This window comes from Syngnathus scovelli, chromosome 18, assembly GCF_024217435.2.
Source record: "Syngnathus scovelli strain Florida chromosome 18, RoL_Ssco_1.2, whole genome shotgun sequence".
Classification (NCBI taxonomy): Eukaryota; Metazoa; Chordata; class Actinopteri; order Syngnathiformes; family Syngnathidae; genus Syngnathus; species Syngnathus scovelli.
The window spans coordinates 11,992,730-12,011,425 of NC_090864.1; the positions used below are offsets into that span (position 1 = coordinate 11,992,730).

Genomic DNA, 18,696 nt, shown 5'->3' on the forward strand with positions numbered 1-18,696 from the left:
TGCGACTGTTGTGAATGTTTTTACAATCTATTGACTGCAATGCCCTTGCATTTGCCTTTTTTCCCAAATGTCTTTATTTGCAACGCGACGGACGGCATCAATTCCCCGCGTTACTTTAAGGCTTGATGTAGGAGGTCCCTACCATGTTTAGTAGTCTCCTTGAGTTTTTTGTCACGGCTCCATAGATTGGAGGAGCAGAAGAGAGACGGTAGGATTAAAGCACCATGTTGAGCAGAAAATCCAAGCTCCTCTTTAGCGGCGGGCGGGCGGCCCCCACCGGCCGGCTCCCACCTTTTCCTCCTCCTGTTTTTTTTTTTTTTTTCCCTCGCTCCGCGCCGACCCTCTCAGCCTTCATCTCTTCTGTTCTTTCCGTCCTTCATCTTCCCGCATGGAACGCCGCCTCGCTGATGGCTCTTAGCATGTGGAGAGCAGCGGGTTCTTGTACACCGTCTTTTTTGTTTTGTTTTTTCGCATTGTGAAGCAGCTCGCACAAACAGCCCAGTAAATGAGCATCACCCCATCTTCCTGCCATGACTCATAATGTAATGATATCCAAAAATGCACAACCCCCCCATTATGCTAAATTGAAAGAAGCTGTGAAGATGATCTTGTGGAGGAGTTCACAAAAAGGCTTCATGTAGCGCTGATTCAATCACGCCCCCCTGTCCATCTCGGCAAGAGCCAAAATGACGTGAACTCGCTGTAAATCATTAGCGACGCCCACCGGTATCCAAAGTATAGCATCGTGTCTGGGGAAGAAAAACAAAAAAAAAAAGGACAACACCCACCAGTATACAAAGTATAACATCATGTCTGGAAGGAGAGAGAGAGAGAAAAAAAAAAAAGGAATACGACCCTCCGGGTCCAGCGATGAGGAATCTCACTCGCTACGGAAACATCTTCAATCGTGACCGTATTAGCTAATTGCTCCTTCTAGAAAAGCACCCTTTTATGACCCTTTTCATTTTTCAGAAATGTCGTCATGGTCTGCAAAGCCACGCTAAAACTATCTTGTAAAGTCGAGGATAATAGGAGATGATTTTCTTTTAGTATCTCATCAACGGCTGTCTGACACTCAACTGGAAGAAAAATGAAATAATAAAACAAATGATTTTGAGTGCACATGAGTGAAATCATATCAAGCTTTGATAGAACAGATCCTCCTTTAGCACGTACAGAGTGTCGACTTTTGTGTTACATAAAAGCCACGTCATGTTTTTTATGATGATGATTGTTCTTATGGAAGAAAAGATGATGGCTGTATATTTGCTGGATAGCGCAGGTGTGGGCATGCAGGTGTTTTTATTTTTTGATGTTCTTTGCCTACTAATGGTGCCTGTGTGCACTTAATTGGCCCCCGTATGCGCTGCCCTGCTCTGCTCTGCTCTGCCAGTGGTTTTAGTGCAGCGCAAGTGTAGAGAAACAAAAGGGAGCCGGCCGGCCGGCCGGCGAGCTTCAAAGCACGACGGTGACATTTCCCGCCATTCCCATCTTCAAAGCCCAATTTTTTTTTTTTTTTTATGATTTTGCTTTTGTACTTCTTTTTTTTTTTTTGGAGGGTGTAGGATTTTTTTCTTTTTTTTTTTTTTTTAACCAAAGGATTACAGCTGTCTGCAATCACAGTGTACAATTTGGATTCCCTTTCAGACCATTTTCAATAGAGGATGTTCAGTGTGCTGTCTGCTTTGAAGCCCATTATGCCTGAATTGTATTTATTTCAGGATTTGCTTTTGTATGTGTTCTCATATCGCCGCATATAGCGTGGGTGCTCTTGGTGCACGCCAATCAAAAGCCCAAAACCAAAAGCCTATATAATGAGGGCAAAATGGATAGGTGGATATTACTCGACGATTGCTACTGATCCAACAGAACCCGAGCGACGGTCTCCAGATGGCCGAGAGACGCATGGCATGCCCCCTCCCTCCCTCCCTCCCTCCCTCCCTCATTTTCATTCACCTGCAAACACATCCACACACTTACTTGCACCCCCTCGCCCCTCGTGTCTATAATTCATGAGCAGGTGCGGCAGCATCTTTCTTTGGCATGCGCCTGAAAGACAGCGGAAAAAAATAAGCAGATGTTCAATTTCCGCTTCCTTTGTGCGTTTTGCGCCCTCTTCTCCAGTGTACTTTGGACGGCCATTTTGGGGGGGATTATTATTCTATGCAAATGACATCACTGCGGTAATTTGGCACACGAAGTCACGGCCACGACTGACGGCTGCCCGCGTTGAACTCGTCGGAAGTTGACGAAAGCCTCGCCGCTACGATGGACCGGGGGTGGGAATCCAAAGTCGTACTCACAATTACGTAGAAACAAATGATTAAAAATACATGGAACTATTTGGACTTGCGGCGATTGTCATAGCCAAAGCTAGCTAAGCTCACAAGCATCTTTCTTTTGTACTCTGTCTGTCTTGGAGATACATAAATTACATACTACGTATATATTCTATTGTCCATATTCTACTTCAAGCGTTGAATCTTTATTTTAAGAAGAGGCTTTATTCTTTTTCTTTTTTTCTCAATTATTTCCGCTGTCATTAGTGCTGTAATGACGTAGTTGTTGTTGTCACTCGTTTCCCTCGGCCTGCATTTAACACCAATTTCCTTGTACGTTAGTTTTTTTTCACGTCAGCGATTGCAGCCATTGCGTCATCTGAAAGAGAAAGCAAGACGGCGCTGAATTATGGATATGCCGGCCGGTCGGTCCCTCCCGGCTCCCCCTCTGTCCTCATCTTAAATCGATAGCGGCTGGCTGACTGTCACGGGTCAGCGGCCTGTATACATGAGGTCAGGCCCCCCCTTGTCTCGGGCAGGGCTCTCCGCCGAGGTGATAACTCGTCTCTATCTCCGACTTCTCTTTAAAGGACACCCGAGCCCTTTCCATTCAACTCCAATATCCGCCACAGATTGACTCGGATTTCAGCTTCGCTCACTTGTTAAGTCGGCCGCCTAAGTGCTCGTTTATAGCTTTAATTGAGAAGATGCTTTTTGGATCACCTTTGAATGGGAGGCGGTACCGACCGAGTATGGAAAATTCCCATAGGCGATCAATCGGACGTTCAACTATAAAGGCCAATGCTACTTTAGTTAACCCTGCTATGGCATTTTGCCTTGCGTGTGAGCGTTAAGCTAGCGGCCTTGAATATTTGAGCTACCTGTCTGTGTTGCTTTCAAATCAAAGTGTAGTCGTTCACAGATGCGCGCACACGCACGTGCGCACGACTGTCGCCGGTGGCGTCCTCACACCAGATCCCCGTGTTAAGGCAACACGTGAACGAGGCGGGGAGTACTGTTGCGGAGAAAACAACAGTCTGTCCGTCCACTAAGCCCGGCGGGCAGATGCGGGCAAGCGTGAAAGGTGTGAGAGGTGTTACATTAGCACCTGGACGGATGTGGCAACAGCACACTCGTGACCTTTTAGCGGCAACCCATACACTCCCTGGAAAAACCTGCGCGCCTTCTGTTAAGTCCTCCATCAATTTTTCCCTTTCACCCGCCATTTGCTGTCCTTTGCGGCCATTTGTCTTTTGCAGCTACTTATTAAAGCGCTCCCTTAGGCGCCGTCGCCTCCCAGTTAATGACTGTTGACGATGAGAAGAAACCGTTTTTTCTTCTTCCTCAAAAAAGAGAGCTGCGTCAATTAGTTCCAACGCCAGGGCTCTTGCGTGTGCAAGTGAGATCCTTTGGCGAGCTAAGCGCAGCCTTTTGCCCGACGCAAAATACTCATTGGCGGGCGGCATTTGCGGCCTCGCTGGCCACGGCGTACTTACTCACAAATATTCATTTGTAATACGATTTCCTGTCATTAGTCCTGCCTTTTGACTTGCATATAAATTCAGGTTGCGTTGAATCCGTTCTAAGCTGAGACGCCCTAACATCAATGTATAATTATTGGCGCTGGCTGGCTGGGTGAATTCTATTCTTAGTGGGTCGGGCGCACCCCCTTGGCAATCTCTGGCGTCGGCTGGCTGCAACTCACCGCGCCTTGAATAGCGGGCAACTTTCTTCAAGTCACCTGCCACGGGCCCTAATTAGACTGATAAGCGGAATCAGATCGGGGCTGTAATCAGCCCCACGGAGGCCTGACAGACGGCCAAATGAGGAGGAAATGAGCCGTAGCGACCCAACAGGTGTCTCGCCACTTCAAGAGTTTTCCTGACATATGTAGCAGCCATTTAGGATATGCGGCCCATCGCCATGCGCGTATGGATTGAAATGTCACGCTGTGACTCACAATTGCAGTTCTGGCTGAAGGGGAAAAAAAACAAAAAAAAAATCGTTTTTTTTTTTTAGCTGTGCCCGAAGATTGATTTGGTGAGTGTCAAAAATAACAGAATACAATGGGGAATTTGTTCTTCTTTTGCCTTCTTAGGTCTTCTCGTCCTGTTGTGATGATTATCGTTTTTTGTTTTTTTTTATGATGCTGCAGGCAAGACATGGGGGAAGAAAAATACTAATACACAGTAGTAATTTGTGAAGGTGTTCATGAAACACTTTTACAGCTTCAAACAAGAGCAAAAAAAGGCGGCGTACGTAATAATATCAGTGTACGTAACGTCCCTGACGGGGAAATGTCAAGTTGGTCATGCTGACAGCTGAGCGCGGCGCTTGTGTTGCATCGTCGTCGTCGTCTTCTCTTTCCGCCCACCGGCACTTCACAGCTGCACGCGCAGATGACGAGCCCCACGGCCTGACGTTGTTGCCAGGATGCTCGTCGGCTGCTTCACTTTGCTTTTCGGGGCTTTTTGCTTGGCAACCGATGGCAAAAATGGCCTCGTACAAGGTTGCTGTTCATTTCTGCCATGATTTGGAGTTGACGTTTTGAGTGATGTGTCGCTCCCCTTACTGGCAGAAACGTCCCTACTTCCTTTGTCATTCTTTTTTTTCTTTCTTCTTTCTTTCTGTACCTTGACTATCAGGCATAGAACAGACGGAATCTTTCAATACCCCGGCTGCATTTAGTTATCAAACCCGATGTGATAATTGACATAAGCCCCGCAGACAACCCCCCCCCTCGACTTGAGTGATGGCGTCTGTGATTGCTAATGACAGTCGGAACAAATTTTCAGTAATGGGGTCACATGGGTTGTCCTTACCCTTAAAAAAAAAAAAAAAAAAAATCACCCTTCACAGCGCTTGTCTGTACAGTCAAGCTGTTCCTGAACTAGCTGACGAGGAACGGATCAATTCCTTCCTCTGCGAGACCTCCCTGCAGCCAAAATGGAAGCCTTGTCTGTCTGTTCTTTTTTTGATACAATGTCCTGACTCACTGGAGCTCACATCCTGCCCTCCTGTCCGTGTTAACACAAGCCAACCTTGAAAGAAAAAAACGGATACAACCATCTTTAACTGGCTTAACTGAAAAAGCATCTTAGAGAGCCCATTTGTGTAATCTTTCCCAAGCTAAAGCCCCCTGCACATCCCCTTGAAGTGTCACTGTTGAAGCACCCCCTCTACCATGATTCCAATGCTGTGCGCTTCTCCCGGCTTGAGCAGGATGTCTGCCCCGACGCATCACGGGCTCAGGCCGTTAGCTTGTCGAGAGCGAATGGCGGATGAAAAGCGCGTTTGTGCGAACATGTACTCGTTTTGCCCAGCCGTGCCTGCGTGTGTGCGTGCGTGCGTGCGTGCGTGCGTGCGTGCGTGCGTGCGTGCGTGCGTGCGTGCGTGCGTGCGTGCGTGCGTGCGTGCGTGCGTCAGTCCGCACCGCACCGCCTACGTATGCGCTCAGCGATGTGGTTAGTAATGCGGAGACTTGCAGGAGATGGTCCGTAGAGAGAGCCCGTAGGATAATTGCCGCCACACTGACAGGTAGGGCTGCCTCTGTCATCGTTGCCTCAGTGGGGAAGTACTCGCCTCTGTGTGTGCGCATCCCTTCCTCCAATAAGCGCTTCCCCCAGTAGGCTCTATTCAGACTGTAGCCGGCATCCGGAAAATTTTCATCCCCTGTCACTCACCTGCGCATCTTAAGATGTCACTTTTAACAAAGCTTAGTGGTATTTTTTTAATCAAGATTTTGCTACTTTTAATCTTGTCGCACGCGCGCGCGCACGCACGCACGCACGCACGCACACACACACACACACACACACACAGTGTTTGCTCAACTGCAGATGGAGAATTTTTTAGTGGTCATAGTTTGACAGATTGCCACATTCTTCTTCATCGTATGTGTGTGTTCTCTCACATTTCAAAAAATGGATGCAGGTGTTAAAAATCACTCCGACGTGCCGTTTTCCCTCGTAAGTCATTCTTGGCCCGCCGTCTTATCATTTGCGAGGGATTGTCATTGATTGACACGCCGTGGGCTTTCTGTCACATCTGGAGGTGGCGGCGGCGGCAAAACGTGAGTCATTTGCTGGCTCTTGCCGTCGCCGCCGCCACCGCCGTCGTCCGTGACCAATTGGTGTCAGCGCCTATCAAAGCCGAAACGGCCGTTTTGCACCGGGCCGGTGTCACAACAGCCACAATCTATTTATCAAGCAGCCAGCCAAGAAAGCGAGCACATACAGTACGCTACTTATTTACATAGAGGGGGGGGTGGGGGGGGGAGGCTGGCAATACTCACATGAGCTAAAAGACGTGCACATTCATGCAATATAAATGCGTGCCGCCATTTTATTCTTAATCTAACACACCGCCAAAGGTGCGCGCACACACTCCGCGTTTTATTAGAAGCACAGCGACTATTTGAGATACATACATGCAGCAGCAGCAGCAGCAGCAGCAGCAGCAAGGACTTGTGAAGGTTTATTATTGAGCCATCTTCCCAAAAAGCCTCCTAATAAGAAAAAGAAGGGGTGGGGGGGACGCAATTATAAAAGTGTCATGTGGGTTCTGTTTGAAAGAGGAAGGAGCCAGTAATGTGTTTGATATCAGAGGCAGGGTCTTTGGCGGACCCTCGGCGCATGCTAATTACGCCGCCGCCGCCATTACCGAGCCCAAACCGGGGCCACCGGCGCACTTTATTACCTTCCGCGTCATTTGTAATTGTCAGTCTGGAAAAAAAGAAGTGGTAAATGAAAGGATTTTTTTTCCGGCAAAGCTTACAAACGGGGTGGATTTTCGGCTCGTTGTCGGGCTTTTCCATCGGTGGAGGGCTGAATAAACAGAAGCGGAGCGCCGGGCCGCCCAACCGTGCTGCCGATCCATCCGTCGGCACCGCCAATCGGCCGCCCGGTTATGTCGAGCGCGCTGCGAAAAACCTGAGCGAGCCACCTTTCGACAAATCAACTAAATGAGCCATAGAATGAAGACTATTCAGTCGGGGCTCCAGATACGAGATAGCTCGTTCGTCTTGAGCTTTTAAATGCGACAGCGCCATCTACGGGGATTTGTTTGTCATTACAGTGGTTTACAAAGCTGAGTTTCCCCTGTGAAGTTTGCTAAATGTCCGTCCGTCCGTCCGTCTGCACCAATTTGATTGTTTTTCTTTCTGCTTCAATCGCTGCTGCCATTTTGACAAGTAGAAGCCAGATCTTAGGATGGCGGCGGGGCGGAGTCACGTGTGAGTTATCGTAGGCCGCTCGGTTCGGCTTCGTACTCTTCTTATTGTTTTGGAGTGAGATATGGATGGCGGCGAGCGATCTGCTGGGAGATCAGGTGCACCCTTTTTTCCCTCCCCCTTCTCTGTCTCCCGATTGGTGCAGACTCTGTGGTTATTTGGTGGGGTGATGTGCGGAATGGCGGCTTTAATATCCAAGCGATTGCTTACTGATAAGGCTAACGGCTGCGGCGCGAGCGAGCGAACGAGCGAGGCGTGAGCGAGGCATGAGCGAGGCTTGAGGCCCCCCCCCCCCCCCCCCCCCTTTCTCAATAAACACTTTCATTTTGTTTTCAACGGGATTGACGTATAGAGGGAGTCAGGAGCGCCCATCCCGATAGGGAGGGGGGAGGGACTTATCTGCGTATTAACAGATCAATCAGCAGGGCAGGGCAGGGCAGGGCCAGGCTGAAGTACGCCAACTCCAGCCGGCGGGAAGCCATCCGTCTCGTCTCGTCTCGCCCCGCCGCATTTCTCTGGCTTCCAACAATAACAACCACATGTCATGCGTCGCAGAAATGAGCGTATGTACGTATTCATGACGTTAAGCTCCGATGACTTTGCCGTAATCGTTGGGGGGGGATCTCCACCATGACGGGGACGCCATTACATTATCGGGCAGCATATGGCGGAGAAGCGGCGCGTTTGAATCCAATTATATTCAACGGCTGATAATGATGTTGAGTGCATATGCTCGCAAGTAATTTAAAGGTCACGTAAAGTCTGGCCGGCGCGCCGTATTTCTACTCCTCGTTGCGCACGTCAAGGATTGCCAATGGCTTCCAAGTGATTGAAATGGCCTTTTTCTTCCTCTTCCCGAACGAGTCCTTGATGAACTTTTGAAGTGTTCTCCAGCTCTTCCCACGCCGACGTTTGAATCACGGTTGTTATGGTGATGACAAGTGCTTAATTATTATTTGAAGTGACGTCTCTGGCTTCAAACCTGAATTGCGACCGTGATCCGACAGAGCCTTGAGAGGGAGGGAGCTTGTGCTTTTATTTGGAGAGGCTGAAATCAGGCCTCACTATCGGTATGTGGAGCTGGACCAAAAATCTCCTTTTATTGAAAGCTGATCAAAATGGAACGAGCGCATGCTGTTTTTCAGCATCGCTGGGAAAGATCAAGAAAAGGAGCTTCGGGGAATGGGCTGAAATCAAAGATGAGAGAAGATAGGCTCGGACAATGCCCATTAAGAATGTCTGGAGGAGTTTCTCTCAAATGAGACCCGACGTGTCTTTTCCACAGTCTGTCAGGAATATTTGGTGGCTCATTTGAAGCTCGTGAAAGCGGCGGCGGCGGCGGCGCGTGCCAGCCAGCGCCAACTGGAATTGCTGTTTTTAATCACTCCATATATATATATATATATATATATATATACGTACGTATATAATCTGAGTTTTACATCAGGGGGGCGGCACCCTGAAAGTCTTGCCAGCAAAACGCAGCTCATTTTTACTTGTAGGAAATACAGGATCGCAATTTGGACAGTTTTACTTGTTTGAAAATGGTTTTGGTACATTAGTAAATGTCCAAAGAAAACAAATTCAAATGTAGTACAACTTTATTTAGGGTGACATAAATGGAAAGGACGCTACGCTAGTCAGCTAGCAAACGATTGCAAGCCTGTGCTATTTTTTTTCCACCGATTCTGAATACGCTAACGCTTGTCGCAAAGTCAGCTTACCTTAAGAGCGATACATGGTGTTGTTTTGCGCGGCAAGAACGAGACGGCGTTAGCTGTAAGCAAGAGCAAGAGCAATGAGCTGTTGGCGCACGCTCGCTCGCTCGCTCGCGGCCCTCATCCGTCCAGCCGGCGGCTTAATGAGCTCTGTTTCCATTGAAAGCGTTGATTGGAGAGTCCTTCACCTGGATTGGCCGGCCGACCAATAGCGACCCGCTCGGGCCCGCTACCACGTGTCAGTCAGCGAGCCGGCGGTCACGTGCTGACGCGGCTGGGGCTAATCTTTTCGCCGTTTGCCGCCGTCGGGGTCCTCATTAGCGGGCAAACCTTGCGTGACCTTTTGAGTGTGCGCGCTCCTCCCCACCACCTACGCCCTCGCCCAGCTGGGCCCAATTACCTCCATCATTACAGCCCCCCCCTCCAAACAGCACCCAGGTAGTATCTCCCCGCCCCGCCCTGCCCTGCCCTGCCCTGCCCTGCCCTGGCTGCCAGACGACTAAATACATAACACGAATGGAAAATGAGCTTCATCTCAGACGCGTAGGTTGTAGACTCTTGCTAATGGCTCATTTTCTTGACTTGACTTACTACGTGGTGGCATTCTGACTTTTGAACATGTCTCCGAAAAGAAAAAAACCTGACTGGCCATTATCATTGAATGACTTTACGACATTCATCAATGGGACGGTCCGATTCTCCCCGGAAGGGATGCTATTGAATCCCATGCCGATTCTGATTTTTGGAGGAAAATGTCAGATAATCGATGGGCCGACGAATCAGTATCGAATGGACGAAAGGATCGGTTTTGTTTTGTTCCCTTAACGCTTACGACAACGACGGTATGAATAACGAACGGGCAGACCAAAGCATTTGAAATACGTACATATGCTGTCACGTTTGGGGAGAAAATTCATCCCAAGTTGGATATCGGTCTTAAAAATCCTGGTCGATTGTTATTAGTTTCTGGAAAAGGCCTCAAATGGTCTGTTTGATGAATTGCTCAGGCCCCCTTATGAGTCAGCATTCGCAGCCCTGCCGTATTGCATTGATTTGTTTCTACTTTTTGAAAGCACATTGAAACCCCTGGCCTACACGCGACCTTTCCCAAGCCCCATTTCTCATCCTCCACGCCTAAAATATACACGGCGTCACATTGACGAGATGATAGGATGATCAATGCGTCCTCCTGGAGCCGGCAAGACGAGATGGATGATTATCCTAAAAGTAGCAAGCCTAATTAGATGGAATGCCGCATACATTGTGGAATCACCGGGATAGATTAAAATACTAATTAAAAGAGGCCCTCGCCCGATGTGGAGTGCGAGGTGAGCTTGGGTCATTTGCATAGCCTTCATCTGGGGGGAAATGGGATTTTAAAGGAGCCACTCGCTGTAAGCGCCATTAACATGCTAACAAACGGATGCGGCATTTTGCGCGCATTGTTTCTTTCCTCCCTTTGATTTTTCTTTTTCAAGGTTTGCTTCAAAGGTAGGAAGTGACGGATGTGGCGGATTTACATGAGAATACGTCTGACCAAGCCAGCCGCTGGAAATGGCTCGCTTCGGCGTGTTTGATGAGATGGCGAGATGCGCCGCGTATTAATTATTGGAAGGACAAAAGGAGGGCAGGGCGGGGCGGGGCGGGGCAGGGCAGGGCAGGGGAGGGGGGCTTAAGTTATTAGCCGACACACTTCAGCTTCACTCGGTCCGGTCGCCCTCCCGAATGTTTTGCGTCGTTACGCTGTTGCTGCCAGAATGAAACGGAGCCTCTGAGCTCATCCTAGCTCGGTGCTAGCTTCGACTGAGCGCTCAAAGTACTCTTGTGGATTTCTTTATGGCTATTTATGTTTTCATTTGTATTATGCTTTTTGGGCTCAGTAAAATGCCAATGCTAAGTGTGATGAGTTTAGCCACAGCCTCGTCTCGTCTGAAATCATCTTTCTCCGTAAAATGAATTGAAAGCGCCAGAGACAGCGGTCGACTTTGCCACTTGCATCCCTGCGTGGGCGACTCCTTCCTTCCTTCCTTCCTTCCTTCCTTCCTTCCTTCCTTCCTTCCTTCCTTCCTTCCTTCCTTCCTTCCTTCCTTCCTTCCTTCCTTCCTTCCTTCCTTCCTTCCTTCCTTCCTTCCTTCCTTCCTTCCTTCCTTCCTTCCCTGCAATCATTTTGACATCTGACTCACGCCGTCTCATCCGTCGCGTCGCTCTCGGTATCGCTGACCGACCGACCGACCGACCGACTCGTTCCGCTCTGCTAAGTGGGAATAAAACAAAGGGGGAAAAAAAAGGTGCTACTTTGTCATTCTCTGCTCACACTCACCAACGCCTCCGCTTGTGTCTCCTGTGCAGTCCGAGGGAAGAAGCAGCTGGAGAAGGAAACAGGCCTGAAGATAGTGGAGGCTGGAGTCAGTGACGTAAGTTACGTTCACTAAAAATATCATAGTATATAGCAAGTCAAAAAATAAGTCAATATCCCAAAAATTCAAAACATACATATATATAAAAATAAAATAAATAGATATAAAAAATGTTACACATAGACATATATCCGGGGAGAACATGCATATGTATATCTATGTATATCTGTTTCACACAAGCAGCTTCATTTGTGCAGCCGCACGGCGTCGGCTTAAACCGTCCGTCCGCCGCATACCCGCCCGCTTAAGTGTTTTTGCCTTGATTGCCATCCCTTCCCCGCGTTCATTTCCTTTAGGTGGCCCTGAGAGCTTTTGTCGCCATGGCAAATAAAACACAACAAGACCACAAAAAAAAAAAAAAAAACAGCCAAAGGCGTTTTGCCGAGCGGCTCCATGCGCCGCCGCTGCGTCCAGATTATCTGGAGGGTCCCTGGCGATGCACCCGCGTGACATATTCATTGGGCAAAAATTAAGAGGGGAACCGGAGGACCCTCAAGAGTGATCCAGATGAAAGGAAGAGTAAATGTGTATTCACCCCACGCTGATAAATATTCATATGTGTCAGAGGTAAGGATCTAATCAAGCGCTCATTGATGCGTCATAGCTGCCTTACTAAATGAGTTTCTGTGCGCAAATGAGACAGACAGACAGCCTCCGAGAGCCCTCAGCTGGCCTGATCACGCTGAGATGAGTGGATGGATGGATGGATGGATGGATGGATGGATGGATGGATGGATGGATGGATGGATGGATGGATGGATGGATGGATGGATGGATGGATGGATGGATGGATGGATGGATGGATGGATGGATGGATGGATGGATGGAGGGAGGGAGGGAGGGAGGGAGGGAGGGAGGGAGGGAGGGAGGGATGGATGGATGGATGGATGGATGGATGGATGAATGGATGGATGGATGAATGGATGGATGGATGGATGGATAGGACGGTTGCCATTGGCAACAGCCGTCACGTAGACTGCTTTTGCTCCGTTTCTTTGCCCATCTGTCTGGCTTTTCTATGCCTCATCTTACTCCACATTGTCTCTTGACATTCTCCTCAATTATATCAGATTCATCTGATTCCATCCTTTTTTCTTTTTTTTTTTTTTTTTAAATTTCATCACAGTGACTTTTATCTTGTTCCTAGCCTGGCTTCCCTTTCATTCATTTATACCCGCACTGACTGATTTGGTGCACTTAGTGGCGAGGGCTGTGTTTGTCATATCGAGCTTATTTGTAGATAATTAGCTACAATAATAGTCCCTCTGCAGGAGAGAGGAAGGGGGGGGGGGGCCGCCTGCCTTCCACCCCATGGGGAGAAAATATGTGCCTTGACTTGTGTTTGTCGAGGAAGTGTCGCGTTTTCCATCCCACACAAAAAGTTGTCGATTTCTACTTTCTCTGGAAAGTGTGGGGGGGGGGGGGGGTGATGATGTCACCGGCGTGTTGAGAATAAGTTGCGCAAAATAGTCAATTTTAACAGGAGAGGCTGTAAAGTGGCCTCTTCAAATGCATTAAGTTGAAAAGGTGTTAAAGCAAAAGCCTGCTTGTGCAAAATTTGCTCTAAATTGACAGTTGTGAGCAAGTGCAGGTGAGGAGCGTGCAGAGTGGGCTTTTCTTTCTACCTATTAGCGCTGAGAAAAAAGATCTGCTGCTTCAGTTGCTCGGAGAATGCCTAACAGGGACAAATTAAGTATTAGTGTGGACGGCATTCTTCCACAAGCCGGCGCTGTGGTGGGTGTCATTAAGTCTTAACACCGGCAACCCCCCCCCCCCCCCCCCTTCTTTCATTTCTATTGAAGAGGTGACAAATGACAAAACAGCTTAGCAAAGATGTCCGGATAGAGCGCACGTCAATAGCGCTAGATGCGGACGAGGATAAGCAAATGTCAGAGTGGGGGGAAGGAGACATCCATCAATAGGCGGAGCAATATCCAGTCCATTCCGGATCCCGGCACCGTGCGCACCCCTAACGAGAAAATGCAACCAAAAATGTCAACTTTGTTTTCCGTAATTGAAGGTGGGGGGGGGGGGGGAATCACCGTGAATAACAGCCAAGTCCCGAGTGGGAACAAGTGTGCCCACCCAAATAGCAAATGGAGGTCGTCTGACAACATCTCGCAAGAGGTGTGGAGAAAAAAAAAAAAGTGGGACAGCAAATTTCTGCCGGTCGACAAAGGGACACATTTGGGACACGCGTCGTAGTCATAGTTGCGAGAGCAAGCCTCCCATCACCAGCAATTAGCCATCCATTTGGCTCCTCTTGCCAATAAGGTGCCACAAGGTGGTGCCAAAGTCCTGTCTTTATAGGAATTGATGTCAAAGAAGTATATACGTACATACAGTGTATTTATTATATACTATATAAGGACTAGAAAAGCATCTCTCTGCCCACTAACCTCCTCCCCAAGGACCTGGAAAGTGTGTGTGCGTGAGCGGGTGAGTGTGGGTGGGAGGGAGGGAGGGAGGGAGGGAGAGAGGCTACTTTCTCTGGTGTGGAGAGGTGAGCAGAATAAATGGGCTACTCGGAAGGCTATTTTTGAAAGGCGAGCCGAGCCGTGTGATGTTCAGAGGATTTCCAGGAGGCTTTGGCGACGGTTGGAAGCGCCAGACTCCACCAAAATGCCCCGGAGACCATCCGAGGAAAGAAAAAAAGAAAGCAAGAAAGAAAGAAGCATGGCCCACGTGCCGATAGTCGCTCTGTTGATTTGATCTTGTTGGGTGGGGCGGGGGGGGGCGACGTATTTGACTTGAAATCAGATTTGCAGATGCGCAAGCGGTCACTGTGTCTGAGGTCCGATTTTCAAATCTCGATGGGTGCGGGCCGCAAATTCAACAAAGGAGGTGAAATTTTGCAATGAGTTCCGTTTGAAACTCCTGTTGTTGTTGCTCGTCATGTTTTTCAAAAGACATGCGCTTCTCCCTTGAACTTGGAAAAGGGCACGGGTTGCGTTCCCCCTTTGCGGATGGGGTTTGGGCCCCCGCCGGCGTGAGCGTTCCCGACGGTGGCTGAATTGAGATCCGTTGACATTTTGACAGCGGGCTTGGTGTCGGGAGCGAACTCTGGCATACTGCTTATGTTAAGAGGCTCTCATTAAGTGGCAAATTCCCCCAGCTGCATGTCAAGCGGCCATTCCAGCGCTCCCATGTAAATCATATACGGCAGGTCGGCGAGCTCTCTTTTGTTTGGGTATGCGCGGTGGCTGTTCCTACTTGGGATTTGGAGTGGGACCAAAAATGACTTCCCGCACACTTTTTCAGAGTCAATACGAAAGCAGTGGTGATGTTTGAGAAGATGATTTTCAAATTTGGAAGTCATTTAGTCCAGCGTATGATGGATGACTTAGCGGTTGCACGATGGCGGTGATATGGAATTTTAGTCCAACTCAAGACAACACAGACCATTAGCTAGCGTAGTGCTAAGGCATAGTGTAGCGGTATTGTTACGATGCTTTCATGTCAACACAAATGATGAGGCGACACGTGTAGAAATACAAGAGCAAAGTGCTCACAGCCGGAAATGTTTGCGCTTTTCCTTGGCTGAGGCTGAAAGCTGAAATTCATGGCCTTTGTGTTCATTTCATGCTTGTGCTTCCTGCTAGCTTGACCTGCGCGTAACCTCCAAATGTCACATGACAGTAAATATTGGTATGAAAAACACGCGTAGGCAAGTCTATAACCATAAAACAATGCAATAAAGAGAGTCAGTCAGTCCGCTGTTGAGCGAGCAGGCCGTCTTGCGCGAGCGACGCAACCTTGAAAACCGTTTCAACCCAAGTCAATCTAAAACAACAAGTGGCTTTGATTTGGAAGGCGCGCTCGTTAAAAACAGACAGCTTTGCTCCATCCTGCTTCTACGGAGAGCCAAAGTGTATAGCAAAAGCATTTCCTCGGAGCAAAAGGTCACGTGATGCTAAAAGGTTGCCGGGAAGCAGAGCCGCCGCCGCTCGGGCTTTCGTCAGCGGGGAGGCAGCCAAAGAGGTCGGTCGGTCGGTCGGTCGGTCGGCCGAGTCGGCCAGAGCTGAGGGCGCAGCGGGGCTGCTCGCCGCTGACATTTCACATCGGGATCGGCGGGCGGCGCTAATGGCATTTCAGCCACTTTCAAACAACATTCCGAGATGCTTTCATTGTTTGGGTTCATGACATGGAGATTGCATAGGCCAATTGATTGGAAACATTTGACCAACATGGCAGCCTCTTCACTTCAGTCCAGAAATAGTTGAGCCGGAATCTTTTCCCCTTTCCACGCTCGCTCGCTCGCACGCATGCACAAAGCAGAAAACATTTCATTTGTTTCTCCAAATGATTGCGGCCCACTATAAAGACAGCGTGGTAAAAATGCATGCCCTCAAGCCTGCCTCCAGTGGCCCAAGGCTTCGTCCATCTTGAGATTGACGTCAAATGGACTGTTCCTCTTCTCATTCAGCTTTGCCCACTATACCATACACGCGGCGGCGGCAGCATCAACATGAATTCACTCTGGTGTGGAAAAAAAATGCCAGCATCTCCTTTGAACTCGGAATAATTTGTCCTCACCCGTTGCAGGAATTTGGTGCGTGTTAGTATTATGGCCGCCCTTTTTTTAGATTAAAGCAAAACAAAATGGGACTGATAACAACAGCGCGCTGGATTCCAAAAGGAAAACAAAAAATGCCAGGGATAAATATTCATTAGCTCTTTAAATCTTCCAAGTCGAACAAAATACAAATTTATTATTTATAAACTTCCACTTGTTGGAGTTAGCGTTGTGCGTTTGATATCAAAAGGACACGAGGACAAAAAAAGAATCTCATCTTTTGCACAAATGTAACCAATGAAATATCTTCCCAACCGCATATTTTAGTCACGATTTGGAGGTTTTCAAACCTTCTTGGACCACCAAAATAAATTGCTCATTTGATAACAATCCATAACTACATATGGACACGAATGTGGGAATAAATCCAAAAATAGATCCATTTAATGCCATAAACGACTGCATCATAAAGTATAATCTTACAAAGATAGCTGTTTATGCAAATGTGTTGACTGGCACCGCTCGCACCGGGGCCCGAGGGAAGGAAGGAAGGAAGGAAGGAAGGAAGGAAGGAAGGAAGGAAGGAAGGAAGGAAGGAAGGAAGGAAGGAAGGAAGGAAGGAAGGAAGGAAGGAAGGAAGGATCGGGGCCACGGAGGCAACCTGCGGTGTCTGCAGCTGGGCTAGCACGGCAGAGGATTTAAATGTCAGCCGGGATGCCATTTGGCCCCCAAAGCTGCATGCTGAGCTCGGGCAGACAGAGCAGGGGGCTCACCCGCTGCCATTTGTCATGCGGCTAGTGGCCTAGCACATCTGGCACTAAGCTACCGCTGGCTAGCTAGCACGGCGGAGAAGCCCTCGCCGCGGGCCCATGCCGCAAAATGGCAACCGGCTCCCTCCATCCACTTTACATTTATAACGGTGTATGTCAATTGAATTACAACAACGTCGGCGATTTAATTAAAACATTGAAGTCTGCCCGGAAGTTAAAATTAGCGCTAAGTGAACACCTAACTGTCGGAATTGCACATTTTGGATTAGCGGCGGACGCTGAGCGGGAGCTTTAATTATCGCTCGCTTAGCCCGTCAATTGAATGTAATCAAATGTCTTTTCATTTTTTATTTATGCCGACGAGCCTAATTGCCGATTCAGACGCAAACCGTCGACTCAAATGCTAATACCGCTTCTCTTCCTCAGGATATCGCATTTGATTATAATCATTTGAATCAATCAATACTCAACTTTCTTTTCAAAGGAACGCTTTGAACTTAGCTTGGATTTTGTATAGGCCGGGGTTTCTCGCAGCCAGTGAAATCCGGGCCGGGTTAGGGTTAGGGATTATCTGTTCGTTAGCCAAAGTCGACACCGGCCGGCCGGCATAAACCCGTTGAAATATTGATTTTGTGTCCCGTTGTGGACGCAAAATGTCGTACTTAGGCTCCGGTCAATATCCAGAACAAGAAGAAAGGATTGTATTTAATTGCCGCTTGCTTGTTGATCTTGGAAAGTGGCGTCCTTGAATGCATGCAATCACACGCCAGTCACAGTTCATTACGTTGAAGAGGGAGTGGGAAGGCTTCGGCGGCGGCGGCGCCCAGGCCTCGCTCGCTCGCTCGCTCGCTCACGCTGTAATTATGCTCGTGGGTGAAAATAGGCCAGATTGATTGTATGCCTTTGCAACAATGAGCCGTCAATCCATCGCCGCGTTGCATAGCTATCGGGGAAAAAAAGACAAAAAAAACCCAACAAAACTGACGTAAGTCATCATTAAATCTGTTTGCGATCAGCCCTACGTTTTGTTTGCGGCGTCTGCGACTCTGGAGGGGATTGATTGGCTTTTTTGAGGATGAGCTCGCTTTTGATTTTCGGCCCAAATTCCAGCACCAAAGTCGCCAATTGTTGAAGCGCTCTAAAAGTCATGCGCAGTATGTTCCAAATTTTCAAATGTATTCAAAAAGGCCAATTTAGACATAAAAGACAAGCAATTGGCAACAAGTCAAATTAGCATCGGCAGTCAATTTTACCCCCGAGCGACCCCTACGCCGCTGTCGCCATGGCGATAACAGAATCTCTCCCGAGGACCAAGCTGAGAAAACTCTCGAGCGAGGATGCACGCGACGCGATGCGACGCGACCCGACCCGACCCCTGCGTTTGGACATCCGTGGCGTCGCCGGCTGATCACCAAGACGTATGCTCGACCGCGTGCTCGCAATATGTCTCGAGTGCAGGAACAGGTACACACATGGGAGGGAGGGAGGGAGGGAGGGAGGGAGGGAGGGAGGGACCAAGGCAGTCAAGTTCAATCAGTATTTCCAGACATGCATTTACTTGTCGAGAATAGCCAAAAAGCGCTCGCTCGTTCGCTCGCTCGCTCGCTCGCTTTCAGTATCACCCTTTTCCACGCTAGCTTCCTCTACAGCCCGCCGCCACCGCCGCTACTCCACGACTTGATGTATTGTCTCGCTGTTTGCGTGTCTTTTAAAATTAATTGCAGTTTTATCTCTCCCCGAGCCTGCCGAGAACATAATAGTTGAAA

At 48.7% G+C, this 18,696-nt stretch overlaps 1 protein-coding gene across 3 annotated transcripts in view; it reads left to right on the forward strand.

Moving 5' to 3' along the window:
• ptprn2 (protein tyrosine phosphatase receptor type N2) overlaps window positions 1-18,696 on the forward strand; it is a 59,222-nt gene that overhangs the window by 18,850 nt on the left and 21,676 nt on the right. For all 3 annotated transcript variants that reach the window (XM_049749973.2, XM_049749975.2, XM_068648771.1), the window contains exon 11: window positions 11,577-11,641. In XM_049749973.2, the coding sequence (XP_049605930.1) occupies window positions 11,577-11,641 (65 nt within the window). The remainder of the gene's footprint in view (window positions 1-11,576; window positions 11,642-18,696) is intronic.